Source organism: Ostrinia nubilalis, chromosome 21, assembly GCF_963855985.1.
Source record: "Ostrinia nubilalis chromosome 21, ilOstNubi1.1, whole genome shotgun sequence".
Classification (NCBI taxonomy): Eukaryota; Metazoa; Arthropoda; class Insecta; order Lepidoptera; family Crambidae; genus Ostrinia; species Ostrinia nubilalis.
In genome coordinates, this window is record NC_087108.1 from 9,281,619 (window position 1) to 9,305,187 (window position 23,569).

The following is a 23,569-nucleotide window of genomic DNA, read 5'->3' on the forward strand; positions in this document are numbered from 1 at the left end:
TAAACAAATTTCATTATCTCAGATCATCATTAGAGGGAAGTGCTCTTGTTGTTATAAAATCTATTGAATTTACATCCAAAAATTACCTTGTTGCTTGGGAATTGTTATGCGAGAGATACAACAACAAAAATATTTTGATTAATAATCACCTAAAGTCATTGTTTTCAATTGAGCTAATTAACAAAGAGTCTTATAAGGCATTACGCTATTTAATTGATAATGTCACTAAAAACTTGAGATCTCTAAATACTTTGGGTCTGCCCACCGATAGTTGGGATGCCTTGATAATATATTTAGTATCTTCTAAATTAGATACTTCTACCAATTGTAAGTGGGAAGAGCATAAGAGTACCTTACCAAGCTTGCCCACACTAGATAATTTCTTTCAATTTTTGCGAAATAGGGCTGCTATTTTAGAAACTACCTCTATAAATAAGGTGGAGAAGCCCGTCTATCAATATAAAAGTTTTCAAAAGTCTAACAATAATACAACCAAGTCTTTTTCAGTGTCATTGGAAGACAATAGTGATGCAATTGCCACATCCTATACCCCTACATGTGTCATTTGTAGTCAATCTCATCCAACTTACCGATGTCCAACTTTCAAAAAGTTGTCTGTTGAAGACAGACTCAATGAAGTTACTCGACTAAAGTTATGTAATACTTGCCTTCGTAAGGGCCATATTTCTTCTCAGTGTAGACTGAAAGGATCATGTCGTATGTGCAAGTCTAGGCACAATACTTTGTTACATTTTGACAAACCCAATATTAAGGAAGCCGATAACATTACTGTTCCTTCCTTGCCTATATCTCTCTCAGCTGTTTCAGTTGGCCAAGTCCTCCTATGTACTGCTATGGTTGAGATTGAATCCAATAACAAATTGTACCAAGCGCGTGCTCTGCTAGACACGGGCAGCCAATCGTCTTTTGTGACTGATGCATTTATACAAAAATTAAGTTTGCTTACCGAGGACATCAACTCGATGAGTGTGTCTGGGATCAACAATGTCGCGTTTTCTATAACAGAACGTTGTAAGTTAACTCTAAAATCCAAAGTTAGTTCATTCAAGAAGCAGGTGCAGTGCTTAGTTGTGCCTGAGATAACTGGACTATTACCATCTATGAATGTCAATATTGAGCATCTTAACTTGCCTACCGATCTTGAGCTTGCAGATCCTCTATTTTACTGTCCCTCCACTGTCGATATACTTTTGGGGGCAGACGTTTTCTGGGATATTGTAGGTTCAAAGCGAATTAAGTTAGGATCCAACAAACCTATTTTGCAACAATCCCACTTAGGGTGGCTAATTTCTGGGCCTATAAGTAATACCCAGCCTAATAAAGTAAACTAATTTCTGGGCCTATATGTGGTATCCAGCCTAATAAAGATTAATTTCTGGGCCTATATGTGGTATCCAGCCTAATAAAGATTAATTTCTGGGCCTATAAGTAAACCCAGCCTATAAATGTAAACTATTTTCTGGGACTATTTAATACCCAGTCTAATTTATACTAATTTCTGGGCCTATAAGTCATACCCAGCCTATTCTACAATCAAATTCTAATGTTCATTGTTATTTCAGTAAGGAAATACATGATTCACTAAAGTTATTTTGGGAAATTGATTAATTTCACCCCCATATGTTAAAGTTAAAAGTTACCTAATTTTAAACAAAAAGACAAGATATTTTAGGGGTAAGTTAGTCTCCTAAACTAGATTAATTGCATTTCAATTGATATCGATTCAAATTTTCCAATTACTAAACTATTTATGATTATTCTATTTTATGCATGACATGTAAAATCTTTGACCCACTGGGACTATTATCTGCATGCACTATTAAAGCCAAAATTATGCTACAAAAACTTTGGAGCCTAAAATTGGACTGGGATGATCCAGTGCCGCCTAACTTATCCAAAGATTGGTCTATAATTGCCAACAATCTAAATAAACTATCTTCATTATACATACCTCGCCATGTTGTTTGTAATGAACCTATATCAATTGAGTTGCATTGTTTTGTGGACGCATCACAAGATGCCTATGGCACCTGTATCTATCTGCGCTCAATTGACAATAATAACAATGTTTCAGTCAAGTTATTATGCGCCAAGGTTCGAGTCGCGCCTATCAAACCTACAACTATTCCGCGACTGGAGCTCTGTGGTGGCCTCTTGGGAGCTCGCCTATGTTCTAAATTGATATAATCTCTAAAATTGGATTTTAAACAAGTAGTATTTTGGACTGACTCTACAATTTTATTAAGTTGGATCAAAACACCTCAAAAATTACTAAAAGCCTTTGTTTCTAACAGAATTCAAGAAATTAACGAGCTCACAAGCGGTCACACTTGGCGACACGTTCCTACGGATATCAATCCGGCTGATTTGGCCTCTCGAGGAGTCGAACCCCAAGACCTAGAACCCACTAGTATATGGTGGTCAGGGCCTCCTTACCTAGCACACGATTATGTAGAGTGGCCACAGCAACTTATTAATTTTTCTGTTGAAGTTCCTGAATTAAAAGTTCATTTAAATATTGAAAAACCTACATTTATTGATTTTGACAAATATTCGTCCTATAGTAAATTAAAAAGAATATTTGCCTATGTATTGCGATTTGCCAACAATGTTAATAAAAACAAGGCTAAGATTACGGGCTCACTACAAGTTGAAGAGTTGAATAAATCTCAAACATTGTTAATTAAATTCTGTCAATTTGAATCTTTTCATACAGAAATTAATACTATTTCAAAGAGCCAACCATTGCATCATAAGTCTAAACTTTTACCTCTAAATCCATTCCTCGACGCAGATGGCGTCCTACGAGTAGGAGGAAGGCTAAAATTATCTAATCACGAGTTCGATAAAAAACATCCTATAATTATAGATAAACATCGATTAACTAGATTGATTTTAATTGATGAACATTTACGTCTTTTTCACGCAGGGCCTCAGCTCCTGCTAGCTTCCATCAGGGACACCTTCTGGCCCCTGGCTGGCAGGGCGCTTGCTCGCAGCGTCACGAAGGCCTGCGTCACTTGTGTCCGTTGGCGCGGCAAGACTATGCAGCCCCTTATGGGCCACTTGCCGGTCAACCGCACTAATGTGTCATTCCCATTTTATTATTGTGGCGCCGATTTTGCCGGGCCATTTCAAATATCCAGTCGTAAAGGACGTGGCAATCGCATCACCAAATGTTATCTATGTATATTTGTATGTCTTACAACCAAGGCTGTCCACCTTGAGGTGGTCAGTGACCTAAGTACTGAAGCTTTTATTTTATGTCTTCGACGTTTTGTATCTCGCCGCGGCAAACCCATACGATCCATTGCGACAACGGCACTAACTTCGTTGGGGCAAACAATGAACTAAGTAGAATGTTGCGGTCAAGTCGTCAGCCCGTATGCAATTTCACTAGTAGCGAAGGCATAACCATGAAGTTTATACCGGCATACTCCCCCAATTTCGGCGGTTTATGGGAGGCCGGCGTTAAATCGTCAAAATATCATTTAAAACGGGTCGCGGGCAATAGTTCGTTAACATTTGAAAAACTTACTACGCTCTTCGCGCAAATAGAGTCAATCCTCAATTCCCGCCCCCTGTCACCTCTGTCTTCCGATCCTCTTGACCTGACTCCTATCACTCCTGGCCACTTCCTCATCGGTCGTCCACTCATGTCGGTGCCATCTCATCCGCCTGAAGAACTGAAGTCTACCAATCGCTACCACATCATAGAGAGACTCCGGCAGTAATTTTGGGACAGATGGAGGACGGAGTACCTATCAGAGCTCCAGGTCCGAACGAAGTGGAGGACAATGCAGCATCAAGCCAAGGAAGGCGACCTGGTCCTACTCAAAGAAGACCACGCCCCACCTATGAAATGGCGCCTAGGACGGATTGTCAAACTCTACCCCGGACCCGACAATATCACCAGAGTTGTGGATGTCAACACGGCCAAAGGAATTGTCCGCCGTGCTCTCAACAAGCTCGTCGCACTGCCGCCCTCGAATGAAGTTGAAACCCAGTCACCTGCTTTCAACGGGCCCCAGTATGTTCGCGCTGCTACATCAGCGCCACCACCGGCGACGCTAGCGCCCCCTATCATAATCAAGCATGCTCCATAGAAAGAAGTCTATGGAGCCGAGAGAATTTTTGTCTATGCGACGACCGCCAACCGAAGCGTCGCTTCCATTTTTTTACCGCCAACGAGAAAGGCTTTATTTTTCTGTAATGTACCTATAATATTGTTTAAACCGAAGTAAAACCCAATGTTCACCGAAGAATGGCTTATTATTGAAAAGGCCCCTAATTTCAAGATCCTACAAAACTACAATCTATAAACCTAAGCTCCAACAAGTAGAGTTAGTGGCTCACAAAATTTGAACCTTATGATTGTGACGATAGAGTTGCAAATGTTTTTGAAATTTTCGTCAATAGTTTAAACTTCGTGTTATTACTTTTTAAACTTAGATTTTGAAATGTGACGTCACGATATTTAGGACCCCTCCTACCCCCTTGTCTTGTTTGTCACACAAAAATGTCGACCCCCTTCTCCCCTAAAACGTACGATTCTTGCTCTGAGCGTACGGATGGCCCCTTAGGTTATGAATAGAGAAATAACAACAAATCAATTGCATAATGTTATTATTAATTAAATTGTATGCTACCGTTATTTACAAAAGGGTCATTTAATAAAGATATCTCTATAAATAAATTACTAATGTACATTATAAATTTACAATTCAAAAGACTGGTCTTCTAAAACACAAAAGCGGAACACTTCAGCTAAGCACAAAGGTGGTAAAGCTGATTACAACATGGAATAAATATTCCATTCCATGTTTAAATAAAGGGGATCACTGTTGCCTCGGGTTCCGCGGGTTCTGTTCGGTGACGTCACTGAAGCGGATGGTGACGTCCTGCACGAACATGTTGCGGGTTAGGAAGTCGTCGATGTGGTCGGCGGTGGTGGAGGGCCGGTCGAAGGGGAATCCCATCGCGCGCTTGTCCGGGTACAGGCGGTCTCTCAGGCCGCAGAAGCTTGACGCCTCTTTGCAGGTCAACTCGCGATGTACGTTAGCTTGCGCCACCTGTAACAAAAATTGAGGTTTAGTAGGATAAAGAATAGGGATGATGAAAAGTCAATACCACCTAATACGAGTAGCTTATGATGATGCCGGCAGAATAAGATCACTATACCATTTCTGCCATGGATGTCGTAGGCTAGGGGACAAACTAAACATCAGGCCTCCCCATCCTCGCGTCTCGCCAGAGCATGAGGAGTGTAAGCCAAATCCTCCATTTGATTTGTCTCTTGTAAATTAGAGGCTTGTGCTCACGTAGTAATGGACACTGAATGACCTGACTGACAATATAACAAGACGTCATATTATAATTATAAATAAGTTAAGATGTTAAGGCCTATCAGTAGAAAAAATCTCAGTAATCTTACCCTATCCCCTTCATAGTTGGACAGCATGACGAAGAGCACGTATTTGGCGCCGGCCGCCGTACCCTTCGGCAGCAGCATGTGCTGGGGCCAGCCGCAGCCGCAGTAGTTGAACTCCAGGTTGTTCGGGTCGCCAGGGTCGGTGCCCGTACGCGACAGGTCACGGAACGTCTGCTCGAAGGGAATCGTCACGGAAGACTCGGTGGACTGACGAATGATCTGGTTGTTACCAGGTCGTACTAAAAAAAGATTCTCGGATCAGATGTAGGTAAATTCGGCATATTGTTCATTATACTATGCTACGTATGGCCGCAACCTTTTAACACTCATTGCTTCAAAAATTGTTTTAACGGTCATAAAACCATCGCTAAAGAGACGCAAATAGAAGATTGGAGATTTACTCCAATCAGATTATAAGCAAAAAAGCAATAGACTTAAGGATATGATGCCAGCAATATTCCAAGAAACAAAATGAACTCACAGTCGTGAACAAACTTGTCCATCTCGATGAACATCTTGCGCTGGTCGGAGAGAAGCCAGGCACGGCCGCCCTCGTCGAACTTAGGCGCGAGGAAGATGCGCACCGTGGTGCGACGCGCCCGCCCTGAGTTGTTCACGTTGATTCTGTGGGCAACGTTGTCTTTTCATAAGTTGGCTAAAACATTTCTATAAGTTTACAACAAATCAAGAAGTTTGTCAACAAAACATTAGATTATTACGAAAAATCAAGATAAATAGTATAACATCATCATCGCCACTATAAGTAAACAATCGTTATAATTCCTTTCGAACAGGTTTCGAAACTCTATTTTTTACTCGAAAGTGTTTATTGCATATTACACTCATTTGATTTTTTTTCCATTTCGAGATTTTTTTATAAGGATCGGAAAACGTAGTGTGGTGTGGGCAGGCTACGATTTAGTGAAACTCGTGGGAAACACCTGGATAATTATGAGCAGCGCAGGACCGGGCGTTGTGGAAATCCTTTGTAGATGCCTTTGTTCAGTAGTTGACTCCTTTTTGTTTTCAGACACGAATGACGAACGATTGTAGAGAATCGACCCTCACAAAAACGCCTGGGACTGGACCAGACCCAATACAGACAGACTGCTTGTAACTGTAACGTTAATCTAAATGTCTTTTTAGCTATAGGACTTACACGTATCTGAAAGACCTGTGGTTCAGATGGGTGAACCGTACGTAGACATTCCCGCGGTCAGAGAAGTCGAGCCCGCGCGACAAGTCCACGTCGCTGGTCATCCAGAAGGTGTTGAGCTCGTTGCTCCTGGCTCCCGGTGTGTTCGACTCGACGCTTACGCTACGGACCTCAACGCCAGGATAATCCAACTAAGGACCATAAAAAAAGCTGTTTAAAGTAACCAATAACTTTTGTTGTGTTTGTGAGCAAGGTTTTCGTTCTACGCTGCAACTTCCGTGTAGCCAGGATCTGCAGCTTGACCGCCATAAAAACCCAACCAATGAAGGTCATGTTTGTCCAGGGGGAAAGTTAAACTGTCATTGGACCCGCAACGAAATTAATCAGAAGAACATAGGAGGAGTTCGAAATTAAGGTTCGACTTCCCTCCATTGCAAAACGGAATTAAGCAAGTCGTTTATCCTCACCTCAGACCTCTGGTACTTGCGAACGTGTGGCGACTCCTTGTGCTTCTGGAAGAGGTCGTCAATGAACGCGTGCCAGCGGTAGAAGTACGGGTCCCGCATGGTGGTCGCCTCGTCCGCCATTACACTGTGCGACTCCTGTAACACAAGACTATTTTTAAGATAAATATATTTGGACAACATAACATAACTACATAGTAACACCCAGACCCGTCACAGAATCAAAATTCATCATTTCAATTTTTGCCTAGCCGGGAATCGAACCCGGGACCTCTTGCGTGGTATTCCGGCATGTTGACCTTTATACCATTCTCATAATCTCTTCACCCTTACGACAATGACTTATGAAAACACATTTGAGACCACGTTTGCGAATGTTACGTGAGCGTAATATGTGCACGTGTGATAAAGAGTCGTCCTGATGATGTAATCACCAAGTAGTGGTGGTTGGGGTCGTGGATGTAGGCGGTGAAGCTGTGCCCGTTGTAGTGCAGGCTGCCGTAGCGCTCGAGGTTGGGCGTCATGTTGCTGGCCTCGATCATGTCGCAAGGAGGTCGCAACGGTTGTAGCGCGTGTACTCACGAGGTAGCGGTGGGTGGGGTCGTGGATGTAGGCGGTGAAGCTGTGCCCGTTGTAGTGCAGGCTGCCGTAGCGCTCGAGGTTGGGCGTCATGTTGCTGGCCTCGATCATGTCGCAAGGAGGTCGCAACGGTTGTAGCGCGTGTACTCACGAGGTAGCGGTGGGTGGGGTCGTGGATGTAGGCGGTGAAGCTGTGCCCGTTGTAGTGCAGGCTGCCGTAGCGCTCGGGGTTGGGCGTCAAGATGCTGGCCTCCATCATGTTGCAAGGAGGTCGCAACGGTTATAGCGCGTGTACTCACGAGGTAGCGGTGGGTGGGGTCGTGGATGTAGGTGGTGAAGCTGTGCCCGTTGTAGTGCAGGCTGCCGTAGCGCTCGGGGTTGGGCGTCAAGATGCTGGCCTCCATCATGTTGCAAGGAGGTCGCAACGGTTATAGCGCGTGTACTCACGAGGTAGCGGTGGGTGGGGTCGTGGATGTAGGCGGTGAAGCTGTGCCCGTTGTTGTGCAGGCTGCCGTAGCGCTCGAGGTTGGGCGTCAGGATGCTGGCCTCCATCATGTTGCAAGGAGGTCGCAACGGTTATAGCGCGCGTACTCACGAGGTAGCGGTGGTTGGGGTCGTGGATGTAGGCGGTAAAGCTGTGCCCGTTGTTGTGCAGGCTGCCGTAGCGCTCGGGATTGGGCGACAGGATGCTGGATTCGATCATGTTGCCCAGCATGTCGATGGTGAGCGTCTGCGTCGAGTTGTCCGGCTGGTGAAGAACGTTTAGAAGCATTAAGTAAGTACTGCTACGTTAGGTTTAGGTACAGTAAGATCTAACGTAAAAAAGATCATAAATATTAATAGCTTAGCCTTCCTCTCTATAGCTAGCAGTATAGCTTAGTCTTCCTCTCTATAGCTACAGACAAAAGGCAAAAGTGTCTAGTGACTTAGACTCTAGTCGGTCAGGTTTTTTGTCTAGTCTACTAAACTTATTAAGTTATTAATTACGCCGCTTTTGTTGAACAAAACCAGCAGTTGCTGATTCGAATCTGGCAGGAGTTGATATTGTGCTTATCACGAATAATGTTAAATTTACGTATTCCATACATTAAGAAGTCTTAACTATGGGTGCTAGAATAGTGTAGTAGGTACCTTATGCTTTAGATAACAAAACAAACCGTGACAAGTACCTACGCGCTACGCTACGACAGGTCTCTCGATTCCCTTATTACCATTATGAAACTGAAAAAGTAATATCTAATCTAAACTCACCAAGACAACGAGCCCAGTTGCTATAGCCTCCTGTACATTGTTCCGCCACCTCTCCATATCGGAGACGCGAACGTTGACGCCGTTCACCGGCCGGTTCAGGTCCTGCCACTTCATGTTGGCCTGCCGCGGCGGCCACCCGCGCGATGACGTCAGACTGTCCAGCTTGGGGTAGTAAGCCTCGGGGATCTCCTCGCGGAAGTCGCTGAACTTCTTAACGCGCTTCAAAGAGTTGTTTAGGCGCTCGTTGTTGTATCTGATCGAGGACAATAATCAGTAGCGATTTTTAAGTTTAGTGTGGTCTTGATAACAATCTCACCCGGGTGGTACAGATGGATCTTTGATACAGGTTAACACGCTCAGAAAGTGTCTGTTAAATCGTTCGGGACATAAAAGGCCTACTTTTAGAGTTTATAGAAACACAGATCCAGCAGCCAGCAGCTGGCTCAATCTACCTAAGTCGGTATCATTATTAGTATTTGGCATGTAGGATTAACTAATCAGTCCAAAGAAATCCAGGTAGATAATCCAGGTCTAGGGAGACAGTTAAAGTACGTGTGCTGCATAATTTTCGACTCAATTCCTTAAAAAATCTTATAGAATCTATAGGTACCTGGCAATGATCTGCTGGTGCATATAGAAGAACAGCTCCCCTCGGCGGTCCTTGTCGACGATCGTCCGGTTGCCGTGCGTGGCGCGGAACGGGTAAATCAAATGCCAGTGCCAGTGGTGCAAGTTGATGCCCAAGTCCTCACGGAAGTACGCTAGGCGATGCTCGTCCTCCAAGTTCGATGCCGTGAAGTCCCGAGGAATAGTTATGATCGGCCGCTAAAAATAATTTAAAAGTTTAATGGAACACTATGCCCGTTTTCACCATCAATCCCGCCCAATGTTTATTTTTATTATTATTTTATTTTTTTATTTTATTTATTTATTTCCAAGCTTAAGCCTATTTTTATGTAAAAACGGTAAGTAAGCAGTTGGCAAACAGTAGGCAAATGTTAGAGAGAGCTCTGCAACCAGAAGAAGATTACGTACACATAAGGTACTGTAAGTGGTCTTGTTGTCGTAACTAAGTGGTAAATCTTACATTCAGTCCTTTAGGAATTACAGAAGTAGTGGTTCGTGCCTCCCCGACCACTGTGGACGTTAAGAATTTGGACGGGAAAGTCTCTGCAAAGTTCGGGATCTTAACCGCCTTCGTGTCATGTCTGAAACAAAAAAGTATTTTACTAAAATGGAATCGACCCAATTTAGACGGTCCTATCACTATGCATATATGCAGCGATCTCTTCCAGACAACAAATATGAAGAAGAAAACTGAGAGCGTGAGAGCTCCAGAGAGCGAGCGAGAGAACGTATCGAAGTATAGTTAACTAACATACCTGTGGAGGAAAGCTACAGCTGCACAGTAATGGAACAACTGCGGGTTAAGCCGTCCTCTGGCGTACACGCAAGTTGACAGCAACTCTTCCATGTGGTTTCTAGGCACCGCTGTAAGAATAAAAACGACTGGAGAAAGAGGCAAATTATTGTTAAATACGATGCAGGACGCTTTTAACCGGCCTGGATCTGGAAATCATTGTGGGAGGCATAATTCGAATAAGCACGGTAAGTAGGACGTACAATTTTGGTGGTTTATTATTGTCGATTACTCCTCTACCCTACAGTAGGTACCTACTTACCTACATAGTGGACGTCCTGTGGCTGAAATGATGATGATAAATTAGTTACTTGTTTAAACTTTATTGCCAAATGAAGTCCGGGACAATTTGCGGACTACCAATCCTCCTCGAGAATTTTGTGTTACTAGATAAACTCACAGGTAAAGCATTTACGAGTAACTTATTACTTACCTATCATTGATTAATTTCATTCTTTTATGAATATCACTATTGTAAATTAAACAAAAGCAATAACTGTTACCTAAAATAACGTCGATGACCTCATCAGCCATCTCCTGGTGCCTCGGCAGGAAGAGCGAGAAGTCTTCATCGCGAGGCAGCTGCGAGGCGCGTCTGAACCGAGGGGGGTTCGCCAGCGGCTTCAGCTCGATCGTCTGCACCCCAGGCTCCTCGCCGAAGCGGTTGTTCAGGACGATGCCGTTGTCCTCGTAGCCCGGGGGCTGGAGTAAGTTAATTTGAAATGAGTTACAGTCATCTTTGGTGGCTTGAAAGCCCATTTTTAGTTACATAGTTGGAGCCCCTGATTTTAAGAGACGCCAAAGCGTTAGATTCAGCCTTTGTACGAATGATTTTCCCATAGGCACCTGTTTCGAAAATAGAGTCCTGTGTAGATCTTCATGCACTGACCCAAGAACTGGACACAATTCGAATCGTCCCCGTCAAAATACATTGAGTGAGTCATAATATCACCATCTGTAGGCTGTACCGACCAGCATTAACAATTTAATCGTTTTGGTTTGAATATCAACCCCCTTACTAATAAAACTTACACGCTCGTTGAACAGTGTTTTACAGTGACGTTTAGTATGGAAGTGTAACTTTTTATTAGTAAGGGGGTAAAAGTTAACACTTACCAACAATTCCTCATTAAGTTTGAACAGGACTTGTTCCTCGCCTTTCGGTGTGATCAGCGGCTCGTTAGGCCTGTCGAACAGGAGCTCCAGACCTCTGACCACGGAAGTCGTCATCTTCCACCAACAGTGTATTCAAGCTCCTACCAAAATACTGCACTTCACAGGGACTGTGAAGTGAATGCGTTTAACATTTCAACACTGGATTTTTATAGTTTGCAATTTCAGTAAAATTGCCTCGGGTGCAAAACCACAAAAAACCCTATTGATATAGTTCAGTGAAATTCGGCAATTATGACTTTTACCTACCTACTAATAACCACACTGCCTGCTGATTAATAAGAACCACAGAAAAACTGTTGTTTATTTCAATTACAATTTTAATCAACGCTGAAATAGGTATTTAGTTATCTCATATTTAGGAACAGTAGGTACACAGTACCTACAATACAGTCCTTCGTCCTTCGTCGTCGCTGGGGAAAACATAAGGAGGTGGGAACTGGGAAGGGCATGATGGTGTAAAAAGAAGTGCCAGACGTTCTCTTCGATCGGGAAAAGAGTAACTTACCTACCTTCTTGAAGCCTAGGGACTTGTGGGAGACCTTTTTTGTTATTCCGTTATTATATAATATTTTGAACCAATCTGTAGGTATTGTTATTTTTGCGTCAAATAAATTCTTATCAATATTCATAGCTTAATAACTTATCAAAGCCTAAGCCTGATTGAATTCCACCTATTACTAAAACTGCCTTAATAAGTAGTAGCTAGGTATTATCTAGGCACCTTATGTTATGGCCCAGTGCACAGTGCTCCAGTTGTTTATTTGGGAATGATTCCCTACTTACTTAGGTGCTTGTTTTTTCTGTTTTTTTCCAAAATGAAAGTAGTTACTATAGTATAAGTACGTAGGTAATCCAGTGGTACCACGGTAAGCCGTTATTCCCATCCACCCACTTCAAGCTTGCCACCGGGGTGGTGGATGGGAATTAGGTAGGTACTCGTTACATAAAACTTAGGTAGTTACTCGTACTTACATGGGTACTTATGCAGAACTGTTACCATCAGCTACGTAGTATTGTCAAGGCCTGCTAATATTCGATTGAAAAGTTAAACAATATGTACCTACCTAGTACCTACCATAAAAGTCCTATCATTAACAGGTTTCCTAGTAGGTACGAATCTCGTTCCTCTCTAACTCGTGGCTCCAAGCAAGGGTGGATCGATGGTAGGTATAACTTTCCTAGTATCGATCGGTCGCGCCAGTAAGCTTATGTAGAGGATAGGTACTTACATACTAGTATGTCTGTAGGGTAGATACTTAGATATATAAATAGGTACTCCCATTCTTAATAAAGCCAGTAACAAAGCGCCTGATAAAATTTCTTAGGCACTTATCTCCTTACCTCGAATAAGTAACTGTGAGTAGGCGTTTTTTTTTAAGCGAACATGCTTGGGCTGTGCCCCGGCTCTGTATAAGCCTATCTAGTATATACGTAGGTACATAGGTATACAAGGTTGGTTATCTTCGGTTTTATACGTAATGTATATGCAGTTATATCTGTTTGAATATTACGTAAGCGAATAAATGTATGGACCTATCTACTTCTTGCGACTTATGTCGTATCTACGCCCGGACGTTAGGTAGTCTTCTATTGAATTTTTTTGTGACGTAATTTCGTCAGCGACTGTAGCGGGAGCGAACCGGTCAACGGCCAGGTACCTACTTTGGGCAAGGGGCCCGCGACATGCGGCGTGGCGTCCTTGGCGAGCTGGCAACAGCTTCTCCATAGCTTTTCGGGTTTTTTTATGTGCTGAAAGTCCTACATATTTAGGCTACATAAATGGATGGAATTTATCAGAATCTTATTAAAAATGTTGCAGAAAGGAATTTAATGTCCTTATTGGTTATGCTGGTGGTGCATTAATGATAAAAAGGAGATACGAATATAAACTAATACTTATTTATAAAGAGATTAGTTTTTACATACCTAATTAATTATGAATTCAAATATCTGCAAATAGGTATCTAAATACCTACTTCAAACGAAAATACTTATTGGCCCAACTTTTACAAAAATAGAACGCTGCGCGTGTACCGTTATACCGTTACTATTGTGTAGTGCACCACCTGCAGTTTTTTTGGTAATTGGAAGAAGGGAGAGTACATCTGCCATGGCCCATGCAGTTTTATGAAGATCCAAATCATCAAACTTTATTTTACAAGAAGAGACAACCATGAAATAAAAAACAGAATTAGTTACAATGGTCTTTTTTATTAAATAAAAAAAATACATCATTTTCAGTTCTATAAGTACATTTAACAATTTAGTAAACTTTTACCAAATCAACATTCCAGTCTGTTGACCTGAGATCAGAATAAATAAGACCGATGTGATATTGAATAGCAATTTCGTAGGAAACTGTCTGCGGGATTGGGAGAGGTTTTTAGTTTTAGAAATGGTTGTCAATTAAACAATCTTAAATTAAATTAAAGTCTACGATTAACTTAATTCCTTAAGTAATCTATAATAATCATGATTTATTATACATTCATAATGGAAAGTCTCTACCTAAATTATATTTTTACAATAATCCTGAAACAGTTGACCAACTATATTTAAATTAAAAAATAGGCAAACAATAATTATCGACTTTAGATTACAATCATGATTAGCGCTTCCGCAAATAAATAACATCACTCGAGTTTATGAAGAAGAGTTGGTGTTACCTGCGCATTCATGCACTAGCCTTGCACGCTATAACTAACACAGTGAGGGTACAGATCTTTAGATTAGTAATATTTTGTGACCATCGGGCGCCACGGCCGCGAGTCGCAAGTACGCAGTGGAATAGACAATCCTACTTTGTAACTCACAAAATACAATTTGTTGCATATCTATATTGTAATTTTATACACTGAATTTACATCTTAAGTTAGACTGTAATTTGTTTTTTATTATTATTAAAAATAACATTCACACTTACTTTTTACTAAATTGTCACTATATCTCCAGTATTCCCAACATCAATATTTTAAATAAGAATGTTATAGCTTAGATTTATTTACACAATACTGCTCAAGTCGCGGAAGTGCGTTACTGGTGAAGCAGCCTGGATACCGTCGCGCACGCACTCGCCCTCGACGTTAACGTTATTTGCCTTTCGCTGTGATCGTGAGAGACGATTTCGCAGGTTGTGGTATTATGGTTATTTCGTCGCTAATCTTCAGCGGCTTAAGCAGTGGATCGGAATCCAAAGGCTTGGATGGCGTCGAGGACTTGCTCTTATCCATCACACGTTTCGCCACCACACTGTGGGCCGAATACACGTGGTTTTCGAATTGCTTGTACATACCGAAAGTGGCGGTGCACACCGTACATTTGTAGGAGAGGTGCGCCGGTTTGAGAGTCATGTTGTGGTCTCGGGAAACGTGGTTCAGCAGTTTCCACTGATAGACCCTTCCGCACACAGGGCACCTTCCTGCGTCCTTTCCTTTGTTCGCCGCTTCCTGCATAGAGCTGGTTACGAGCCCATGGGAACCCAAAAGGTGTCTTTCGAGACCTTGATCAGTGAAGAATCTAAACTGGCATTTTTGACAGTTGAGTGGAGGCCTATTGTAGATCATCTTAGGATGAATCTTCACCTTGTGAATCCATTGCATATGATTCCGGAGTTGCTCCAAATCTTTAATGTATCCATCGCAGATTTCGCATATCACGAAAGTGGCCTTGGAATTCTGAGACGACTGCGACGACGACGGCTGCGGAGCGCGGGGGAGCGGAGTGATGGAGATTTTTGGTGTGGCATTATTGGCTTGGTTATTCTGGACCATGGGGTAGTTGGAAATGGTGGTGCCCACCGGGGGCGTGTTGTGCATGATCATGAGGCCGCTGCGGATGATGGGCACGCCGGAGACGGTGGCGGGGCGCGCGGGCGCCAGCGGCGGGCGGCCGCGCGGCCGGCCCAGCACGGGCAGCCCCGACATCACCGACGACACGTTGAGCGGCGGCCGCCCGAGGTTGTTCATGCCGACGTGAGCCCGGTTGAAGTTGCTGGGGTAGGGCCCCACCATGTTGTTCCTCGCCCTGGTCAGCTTTGGTATCTTCGCCGGGGGTTCCCATTCGAGGGGCGGGCCGAGATTGAACTCGGGCTTGAACTTTTTGGCGCATGCGATGAGATGTCGTGCCAATTTAGTTTTACTGTTGTCCTCGAAATGACAGTTGGCACACTGCTGATACGCAGGTGCCCTCTCCAACCTGCCCCTGATGTTGTGCTCGGCCTCCATGTGAAACAATATATCGTGAGGACTGCGAATTTCGAATGCGCAGGTGTTGCATTTGTAAATATTGTTCCTCATGTGAGGTGCTTCTAAGTGATGAGCCATGACTAACATGGACTCGGTTTTAAAACTACAAAAATCACATCTTTTTTGTTTTAGGGCATACGGAGCATTGGTTCTCTTACTGAAGTCCAAGTTTTGCGTGAGAGAGACGATTGCAGCTTCCGTGGCACGGGTGCTGCGTCCAGACTTCTTTTCCTTATATAACTTACGGTTTTGTTGTTTTAACAGGTCACTTTGCACAAATTCTTGTACTAAATTTAAGCCTATATTAATAAAAAACTGTCCTAAGGAACAATCAAAATAACTGTCTGATTTACCTGATAGACCCTTGGCAATCAAGCTGATGGGATCTTTGATCTCCTCAATCGTATCATCCTTTTCCTTAATAACTACGGTGTCGTCATCACTGATGACGTCTTCATCAGAGTCAGAGCTTGACTCACCATCCCAGGAATCGTCATCTTCTTCAGTGCGACGCTTGCGTTTTTTCTTATCCTCTCTTTTTGATTTGCCTGATTCTTCATCAGTAACTTTAGACTCTTCCTCTTTCTTCTCAACGTCATCATCAGGCACCAGTTCACCTCTCTCAATTCTTTCCTGTCTTTCTTTTTCTTTTCTTTCTTTCTCAGCCTTTTCCTTTTCTAATTTCTCTTGATCTTCTTTTATTTTCAGTTCCTCAAGCTCCTTGCCCAATTTGTCCACAAATTCTCTAAAAGGTTTCACTGAAGGTTTTTCATACACATAAGGGACTATAAATGATGGAGCTTCAACAACAAACATGTCATCTGTCAAAGATGGTAGAATATTTGGTTGGGGCTGAGGCGTTTGGGTACTGTTCTGCGTTATATTATTTTGGACACTCTTGCTGCTAACTGGAGTGATTGTAGTACCACGCGCTGCTATACTCTGACATAGGTTTTGTGCATCAATTGCACTGGTTGATGCATTATGTTTAGATGTGGCTGGAGAGGAGTTTTTGCCTGACAAGATAGAGTTAGTATCTATTATTACCACTGTCGGTTCCTTCTGATCCCCATTGGTCTTGGCCTGCTTGGACGCCAGCTCGGCCAAACCTTTAGTATCGCTCACAACTATTGGCTTGCTTTTGTTTTGAGATTGATTCAATGGATCTTCCATGGAAACTTCTTCAATATCAGACTCATCATCACCATTTTCGAGTTGATCTTCCAATTTTTTCTCCTCAATTGCTTTATGGCTCTGTTGTGAGCCTTCGGAGCTGTCATTGCTGTCTGTGCTGGAATTTGATGAGTCATCATCATCGTTGGACACACCTCCGTCTTCGTCATCGTCACTAGTGATCTCATGCACTTCAGGGCTAGGGCTGCCGCCGTTTTGGTTCTGAGGTTCATGTTCAATTTCATTCTCATTCTCATTTTCATTTTCAGACTCACTACTGTCTTCCTTTGGCTGGCTTCCTTGTGATGTGTCATCATCACCTTCGGTCCGCTCATCTGTGAAGCCAATAGTGGTGTTGTCTGAGAAAACCAATCATAAAGTCAAAATGAACATAATAAGAATAACAGTAACAAATTGTTTTAGTATTTACGCGCATTTTTTATAATAGCCTACGTATTTAGAGGGTATGGATTGAATTAGATGATGAAGGGTCAAGTGGAGTTGCCCGCGAAGAGCGTCCTCTACGCGAGAGGACGCCAGATAATCCAGAAAAAACGAAATAATCAAAGTAACCTAAATGCGGTACAGTGTTACTTTCAACCGATTAGTTTGCCTAACAAACGGCATATTTGTAAATGGATTATGCAAAAATAAATTTTTAATTTATCAAATAGCGTCATTATATCATGTGGTGTGTGGACCGCCATATGGGATTCCATAGCATTTCTCCGAAAACCTTACTTGATCAGGTTTGATGGTAAACACATGATTTCACATAGAAACTTTTATAAATAAACATGCGTTAACACTAAAGGCTTACCTGTAGCAGTGGAAATCGACATTATCTTGCGATTTTAATACCAAAAACCAAAAAATAGCACAATAGCACAGTAGCGGAAACCAAACCAAATCAAGCTGTCATTTAAAAGGTTCTTTACATGTCACTTTTCAACAGCGTAATGGAGTCCGTTACTTATTTTGCGAATAAAAATTAAATAACCATGGAAATATTACTCCAACATTTTGCTATTTACTATCATTTTAAACGAAATGTTTTAATGGTAATTATAATAAAGGTAAGCTTTTTTTCCTAAAAGGGTCAAATTAGATGTTGTGTAACCCAAAATTGACATTGTAAAGGACCTTTACTTAAAAATGGTAGGAATGGGAGGGAACTCGGAGGGGGAAGGACGCGGTATTCCATATTGGAAAGATTGGAATAAAAAAGCGGTAAATTTAAAAAATATTCCAGAATCATTATTTCGCATTTTTTTAAATTAATTGAATAAAAAAATTATTGTATATAAAATAATTAATATAATTTGCAAAATTAAATAAGTATAATAATTATTTGATAAATATTATACACGATTCTTTTTTCAGAACTTTATTTTACTAAATAGGTATTTCAATTTTTGATAATTATACATCCCAACTAATATTATAAATGCGAAAGTAACTCTGTCTGTCTGTCTGTCTGTCTGTCTGTCTGTCTGTCTGTCTGTCTGTTACGCTTTCCCGCTTAAACCTCGCAACCGATTTTGATGAAATTTGGCATAGAGATAGTTTGAGTCCCGGGAAAGAACATAGGATAGTTTTTATCCCGGTTTTTGAAACAGGGACGCGCGCGATAAAGTTTTTCTGTGACAGACAAAATTCCACGCGGGCGAAGCCGCGGGCGGAAAGCTAGTACAATATGAATTAGAGATAATTATGAAATAAAATAAAAAACAATTAAATAATCTTTAGTTTTCTATCTTTGCATGGTATCTAGATTTGTAGAATTATATTAAACTTTAAGTAGGTAAGTATATTTAAATAGAAAAAAATATGGGAATAATTAAACATTTATGTGCGTTTAATTATTATAAAACAAAATTTTACTATACTTATTTATTTATTAAGTAGGTTTGTTATAAAAATTATCCCATCCAGCAACTTTCTTCTCACGGAGGTTGTCTGGAAGAGATCGCTCCGTAGTGATAAGGCCGCCTACTTAACTTATTTTATGAATTACTTGATGATAAGCTTAAATTAATTATTGCAAAGTTATAATGCAAATATGTAAATAAATACATAATAAAATTTAACTATAACCTGACCAGGAACATAAAAACCCTGGCATAGAGGCGCGTCAATTGCATTTGATAGTGCAACACTGAGTACAGTCGTACCTGTGTTAAATTAATAGGCTAACTTTATGTATCAGGATTCAGGATTACGGGCTAATTTGATATTTTCATAAATTAACGAAAAAATATTATTATAGGTAACCTGATTTTAATAAATTAAATGAAACCATCAATCGAGCTAGTAGATTTATTTTATTATTCATCAATAATCAAATTCAGAACTTGAATATTCAACTGCAATGTCTGCTCATGAACGCTTCACTTTCCCAATCCTATAAAATTCAACACTTAGAAAGTGACAATAGGTAGTTGAAACAAACCACAGCTAATTTTCATAGTGGACTGTACTATACGATAAACATGTCAGTCAATTTGACAACCTTTGTCGGAAACATTATTCAATGAAAATATTGTCCGAACCCTTGGTATTTCTCTTCGACAAATACTTTAACACATTGTGAACCACTTTTCTTTCACGACTATAAAAATATTTTAGCAATTCAATTCATAAAACCAATTGCGCACATTTAAAATAAAGTTTGTTTACACTTTGACAGCAATAGACTGACATGCAAGGTGACATGTCAATGAAGTTTTCAGTTACTGTTGCCATTAAAAGAAATTAGTACCATTAGTTTTCCGCAACATGGCGAGGGTTTTTATGTTCCTGGTCAGGCTATACCTATTATTCACGCTATTGACTGCTGTAAATTCATAATTCTTTAAAAAATATGTCGTACCTCTTTAGACATACTCTCTCATGTGTGCTGTACCTATAATTACGTTTCGCTGCGTCGGGATAATGAATAATAAAAGTAGAGATTATTAGCATAATCAATCTATAGCCTGACCAGGAACATAAAAACCCTGGCATAGAGGCGCGTCAATTGCACTTGATAGTGCAACACTGAGTACAGTCGTACATGTGTTAAATTAATAGGCTAACTTTATGTATCAGGATTCAGGATTACGGGCTAATTTGATATTTTCATGAATTAACGAAAATATATTATTATAGGTAACCTGGTTTAAATAAATTAAATGAAAACATCAATCGAGCTAGTAGGATTTATTTTATTATTCATCTATAATCAAATTCAGAACTTGAATATTCAACTGCAATGTCTGCTCATGAACGCTTCAAACTCGGTACTTCTTTCCCAATTCCATAAAATTCAACACTTAGAAAGTGACAAAAAACATTAAAATAGGGAGTTGAAACAAACCACAGCTAATTTTCATAGTGGACTGTACTATACGATAAACATGTCAGTCAATTTGACACCCTTGTCGGAAAAATTATTTAATGAAAATATTGTCCGAACCCTTAGTATTTCTCTTCGACAAATACTTTAACACATTGTGAACCACTTTTCTTTCACGACTATAAAAAGATTTCAGCAATTTAATTCACAAAATCAATTGCGCACATTTAAAATAAAGTTTGTTTACACTTTGACAGCAATAGACTGACATGCAAGGTGACATGTCAATGAAGTTTTCAGTTACTGTTGCCATTAAAAGAAATTAGTACCATTAGTTTTCCGCAACATGGCGAGGGTTTTTATGTTCCTGGTCAGGCTATAGTTTCTTAATATTAAAAGTAAAACAGTCGAGGTGTGCATAGAGAAAAGTAATACATAGGAAATAGAGAACCAGTGGGTAGACACTTCTCATACAAAAACTAGTCTCTATATGTAGCAATTGATATACAACCTTATCCCTTAAGCAATAAAGTGCATTTTGGATTGATTTTACTATAGCAGGGGAACCCGCGGATCAATACCACCATACTAAAAATAATTGTTAGTGTCCTTATGTTGGTAGTATTGTTAGTTTGACAAATGAAAAAAAATGTCTGTCAATTGAGTTTGAGTTTTTAACCGGCGAATTGATTCGTGTGAAGTTATTTTCTCAGATTTGGTGCAATATTACTGTAAATAAACTTTTCTGTCGTTTACGTTGAGTTGATTAAGTTCCTCCGTATAGGGCGTGATAAAGTTTGCTGTTCAGTGTTATGTTTTTTGTGAGATAGAGACTCTTTTAAATAAGCTGTGTTTCAACTTCTACAGAAGTTTAAAATCTTATTTACTTTTCTGTTTAATGGGTATGTTATCTACTTACTTGAAATATTACATCTATTACAAATCTATTTTTCATTAAAAACAACCCTATGTGATGAAAATGTAAATGTACTTTCAAAACTGGTAAATGCATGAACCAGGGCATTGACACTGGTTGGAGAGAAATTATAGGCTTTGTTTAATTAATACCTATTTCATTTTAGGCTTCTACTGATAATGGAGAGTAGAAACAACAAGAAGTGCGTTATTTGTAATAAGAGGCGAAGTCGTGGTGGATCACCCTTACTTTTGAGTAGGTTTCCTCTGGATTCTGACCGGTGAGTTTCTAATAACACTCATTTATTACAAGATAATTTTACTGATTGTGTAAACTTAAAGGCTGGGATTAATATTTTTAATCATACAGTAAATAACCATAACCAATTTTTAATTTCAGTATTTTGTTTCGTACTCTGCAAATGAATTGCATAACAATACTAAAAGAAATTAGTTGATGAATAAATTTCAGTTTGTTATTCTTTTTCTTTTCTAATAGGTATTTCTTATTTCAGTTGTCGAATGTGGGTTAAAAATGCTGGCTTAGAAGACTTAGCATATGTACCTATTGAAAAGTTACACCAACTGAAGTTTGTTTGTGGTGGGCACTTCACTCCTGAATCCTTCAATGCCAAAGGAACTCGGCTGAAGAACTCAGCTATTCCAACACTGGAATTGAGCAATCCCATCTTGCCAGATGAAGTTTTGACAGAGTTTCCTCTTCATGTAAAAGACTCCAATAAAGAAAACCTCAAGACAGGTATGATGATGACTTCAATTATTTTTTTTAAATTTAATTTACTATCTATCAATTTTTCTGAATTATTTAGATGTCTTAATTAATTTTCTTTGGTTTCCAAAACAAACCAACCGAATGCAATTTAACAAGGTTCTTTCTTTGTAACCACAAACATGTGTTGTATGCTTATCAATAAATAATATATAATTTAATTATTAATTATATCTATACTTTGTTACAGTTCTTTATGATCATTCATATTGCATTCCAAAGAAGTCAAATCCAGTTGAACGAGGTATGTTTATCTAAAATTATACTAATAATATAAAAAGGAAATATTTAATTGTTTGTTTGTATTTGATCGGCTCCGTAACTCGAGCCAAGATAGCCTAAAGTGCGGGTTAGAACCCCACAGCTTGAATATTGTAGTAAACCCACTCGTAACACAATTTAGCTTAGAATGTGTGTTGAGTTAGAGGGACTTTAGTAATTTGTGTAATACAAATTCTTCAAAAAAAGTACCGGACCAATTTGAAAAATTTTAGGCAATCTACATTAATTAGCCAGGTCAGCTAGTTTAATAATATTTATAAGCTAGTAATTTTTAATGTGAGCAAGACATGTACTAGACTGATTGTACCCTAAAGTTGGGTAAGAACATGACATTTTATTACCCAATTCACATTTCATTATCTGCTTTCAGTTCCCCTTACAACTACAACCAAACAACTAAATTCAACATGTTTGGGAGCTGTGGATATACCAGATTCTGGTATTTCTGCGAAAACAACTTTTGAACCTCTTCCTTCTACTTCCAATGCACCAGAACATATGACCTATAAACCCATTACTCATGGTAAGTGTACAAACTAATTATTTACCTTCTAAAATATGCCTTCCCTCAAACTAAAGAATGCCACCCTGGATGCGTTCTGCAGTCTGCAGTCAGGTCAAAATGAACTTATATGTACAACATTCTAGGTTTCTGTACATTTTATATTAATGCGATTTGACCGTGCGGATACGAACAAAGAACGCAAAGCACACGTCACTGATTGCCTTATCACGACCACTTACAGATTGTCTTGACATACCCGCAGACCGCATCCAGAATGCAGAACATTAAAACCTCTAAATGCCTTTAATTTAATATTATGTCATTGTTATTGAAGGTGGGCCCACGCTTCATATTTTATGAGAAGAGCTATCATTATCCTGTCTTTGCATTTTTTTAAAACTTGATAATGATTGATTGATTTGGAAATAATATGTTTCATAAAACAACAAAATAAATTTTAAACTAATTTGCATATTTATAATATTTCAGATGATAAAAAGATTTGCCATCAAGATGCACAGGCAGAAATATTAGTCCACAGTTATAAAAGACCTAAGAAAAACATTGAAATGAAAGGTAAGATAAAACATACCTAATTTAAAAAACTAAGTAAAATTGCTGATTAATAAACCAATATTCAATTCAATTTGCTTTAATGTTGTTTTTTTTTACTAATGGAAATGTTTTTATTACAGACACTTCATCAACATTTACAATTAAGAGAAGAGGCTTTGGCGACAGTTACAAAATGCAAAAAAAAACAATAAGGAATATAGCGAAGGTAGTTGCAGAAGAACACAACAGAAATTTTTTAAATATTAAAAA

The 23,569-nt window shown here is 39.9% G+C and overlaps 3 protein-coding genes across 4 annotated transcripts; 1 reads left to right on the forward strand and 2 right to left on the reverse strand.

The window, feature by feature from the left end:
* Positions 1-4,630: 4,630 nt before the first annotated feature.
* Positions 4,631-11,600, reverse strand: LOC135082333 (phenoloxidase subunit 2-like). The gene is made up of 12 exons (XM_063977121.1): positions 11,439-11,600; positions 10,826-11,024; positions 10,285-10,393; positions 9,990-10,110; positions 9,513-9,727; positions 8,903-9,155; positions 8,247-8,399; positions 7,076-7,210; positions 6,612-6,799; positions 5,934-6,076; positions 5,456-5,691; positions 4,631-5,093 (listed from the first exon to the last, which is right to left on the reverse strand). The coding sequence occupies exons 1-12, from the start codon at positions 11,550-11,552 to the stop codon at positions 4,860-4,862; spliced, it is 2,100 nt and encodes a 699-aa protein (XP_063833191.1). The 5' UTR covers positions 11,553-11,600; the 3' UTR covers positions 4,631-4,859.
* Positions 11,601-13,689: 2,089 nt separating this feature from the next.
* LOC135082334 (MOG interacting and ectopic P-granules protein 1-like) lies at positions 13,690-17,828 on the reverse strand. 2 transcript variants are annotated; one of them, XM_063977123.1, is made up of 2 exons: positions 17,736-17,828; positions 13,690-17,250 (listed from the first exon to the last, which is right to left on the reverse strand). In XM_063977123.1, exons 1-2 carry the CDS (start codon positions 17,755-17,757, stop codon positions 14,588-14,590), a joined length of 2,685 nt encoding a protein of 894 aa, XP_063833193.1. In that variant the 5' UTR covers positions 17,758-17,828; the 3' UTR covers positions 13,690-14,587. The 2 variants fall into 2 exon arrangements, with proteins under 2 accessions (XP_063833193.1, XP_063833192.1); XM_063977122.1 differs by having other exon boundaries at positions 13,690-17,274.
* A 3,190-nt stretch (positions 17,829-21,018) lies between these two features.
* LOC135082053 (THAP domain-containing protein 5-like) lies at positions 21,019-23,498 on the forward strand. The gene is made up of 5 exons (XM_063976805.1): positions 21,019-21,448; positions 21,683-21,927; positions 22,148-22,201; positions 22,610-22,762; positions 23,234-23,498. The coding sequence occupies exons 1-5, from the start codon at positions 21,348-21,350 to the stop codon at positions 23,338-23,340; spliced, it is 660 nt and encodes a 219-aa protein (XP_063832875.1). The 5' UTR covers positions 21,019-21,347; the 3' UTR covers positions 23,341-23,498.
* Positions 23,499-23,569: the final 71 nt, after the last annotated feature.

What these genes read in the sequence shown, in the direction of transcription:
- LOC135082333 (XM_063977121.1), bottom strand. Translation starts at nt 11,552, where the DNA reads ATGACGACTTCCGTGGTCAGAGGTCTGGAGCTCCTGTTCGACAGGCCT. An exon ending in GCAAGTACCAGAGGTCTGAG is followed by an intron (nt 6,800 to 7,075) that starts GTGAGGATAAAC and finishes TATGGTCCTTAG; the next exon opens with TTGGATTATCCTGGCGTTGA. An exon ending in GGACAAGTTTGTTCACGACT is followed by an intron (nt 5,692 to 5,933) that starts GTGAGTTCATTT and finishes ATCTTTTTTTAG; the next exon opens with TACGACCTGGTAACAACCAG.
- LOC135082334 (XM_063977122.1), bottom strand. Translation starts at nt 17,757, where the DNA reads ATGTCGATTTCCACTGCTACAG. An exon ending in GTCGATTTCCACTGCTACAG is followed by an intron (nt 17,275 to 17,735) that starts GTAAGCCTTTAG and finishes TGGTTTTCTCAG; the next exon opens with ACAACACCACTATTGGCTTC.
- LOC135082053 (XM_063976805.1), top strand. Translation starts at nt 21,348, where the DNA reads ATGGAGAGTAGAAACAACAAGAAGTGCGTTATTTGTAATAAGAGGCGA. An exon ending in TAAAGAAAACCTCAAGACAG is followed by an intron (nt 21,928 to 22,147) that starts GTATGATGATGA and finishes ACTTTGTTACAG; the next exon opens with TTCTTTATGATCATTCATAT. An exon ending in GTCAAATCCAGTTGAACGAG is followed by an intron (nt 22,202 to 22,609) that starts GTATGTTTATCT and finishes ATCTGCTTTCAG; the next exon opens with TTCCCCTTACAACTACAACC.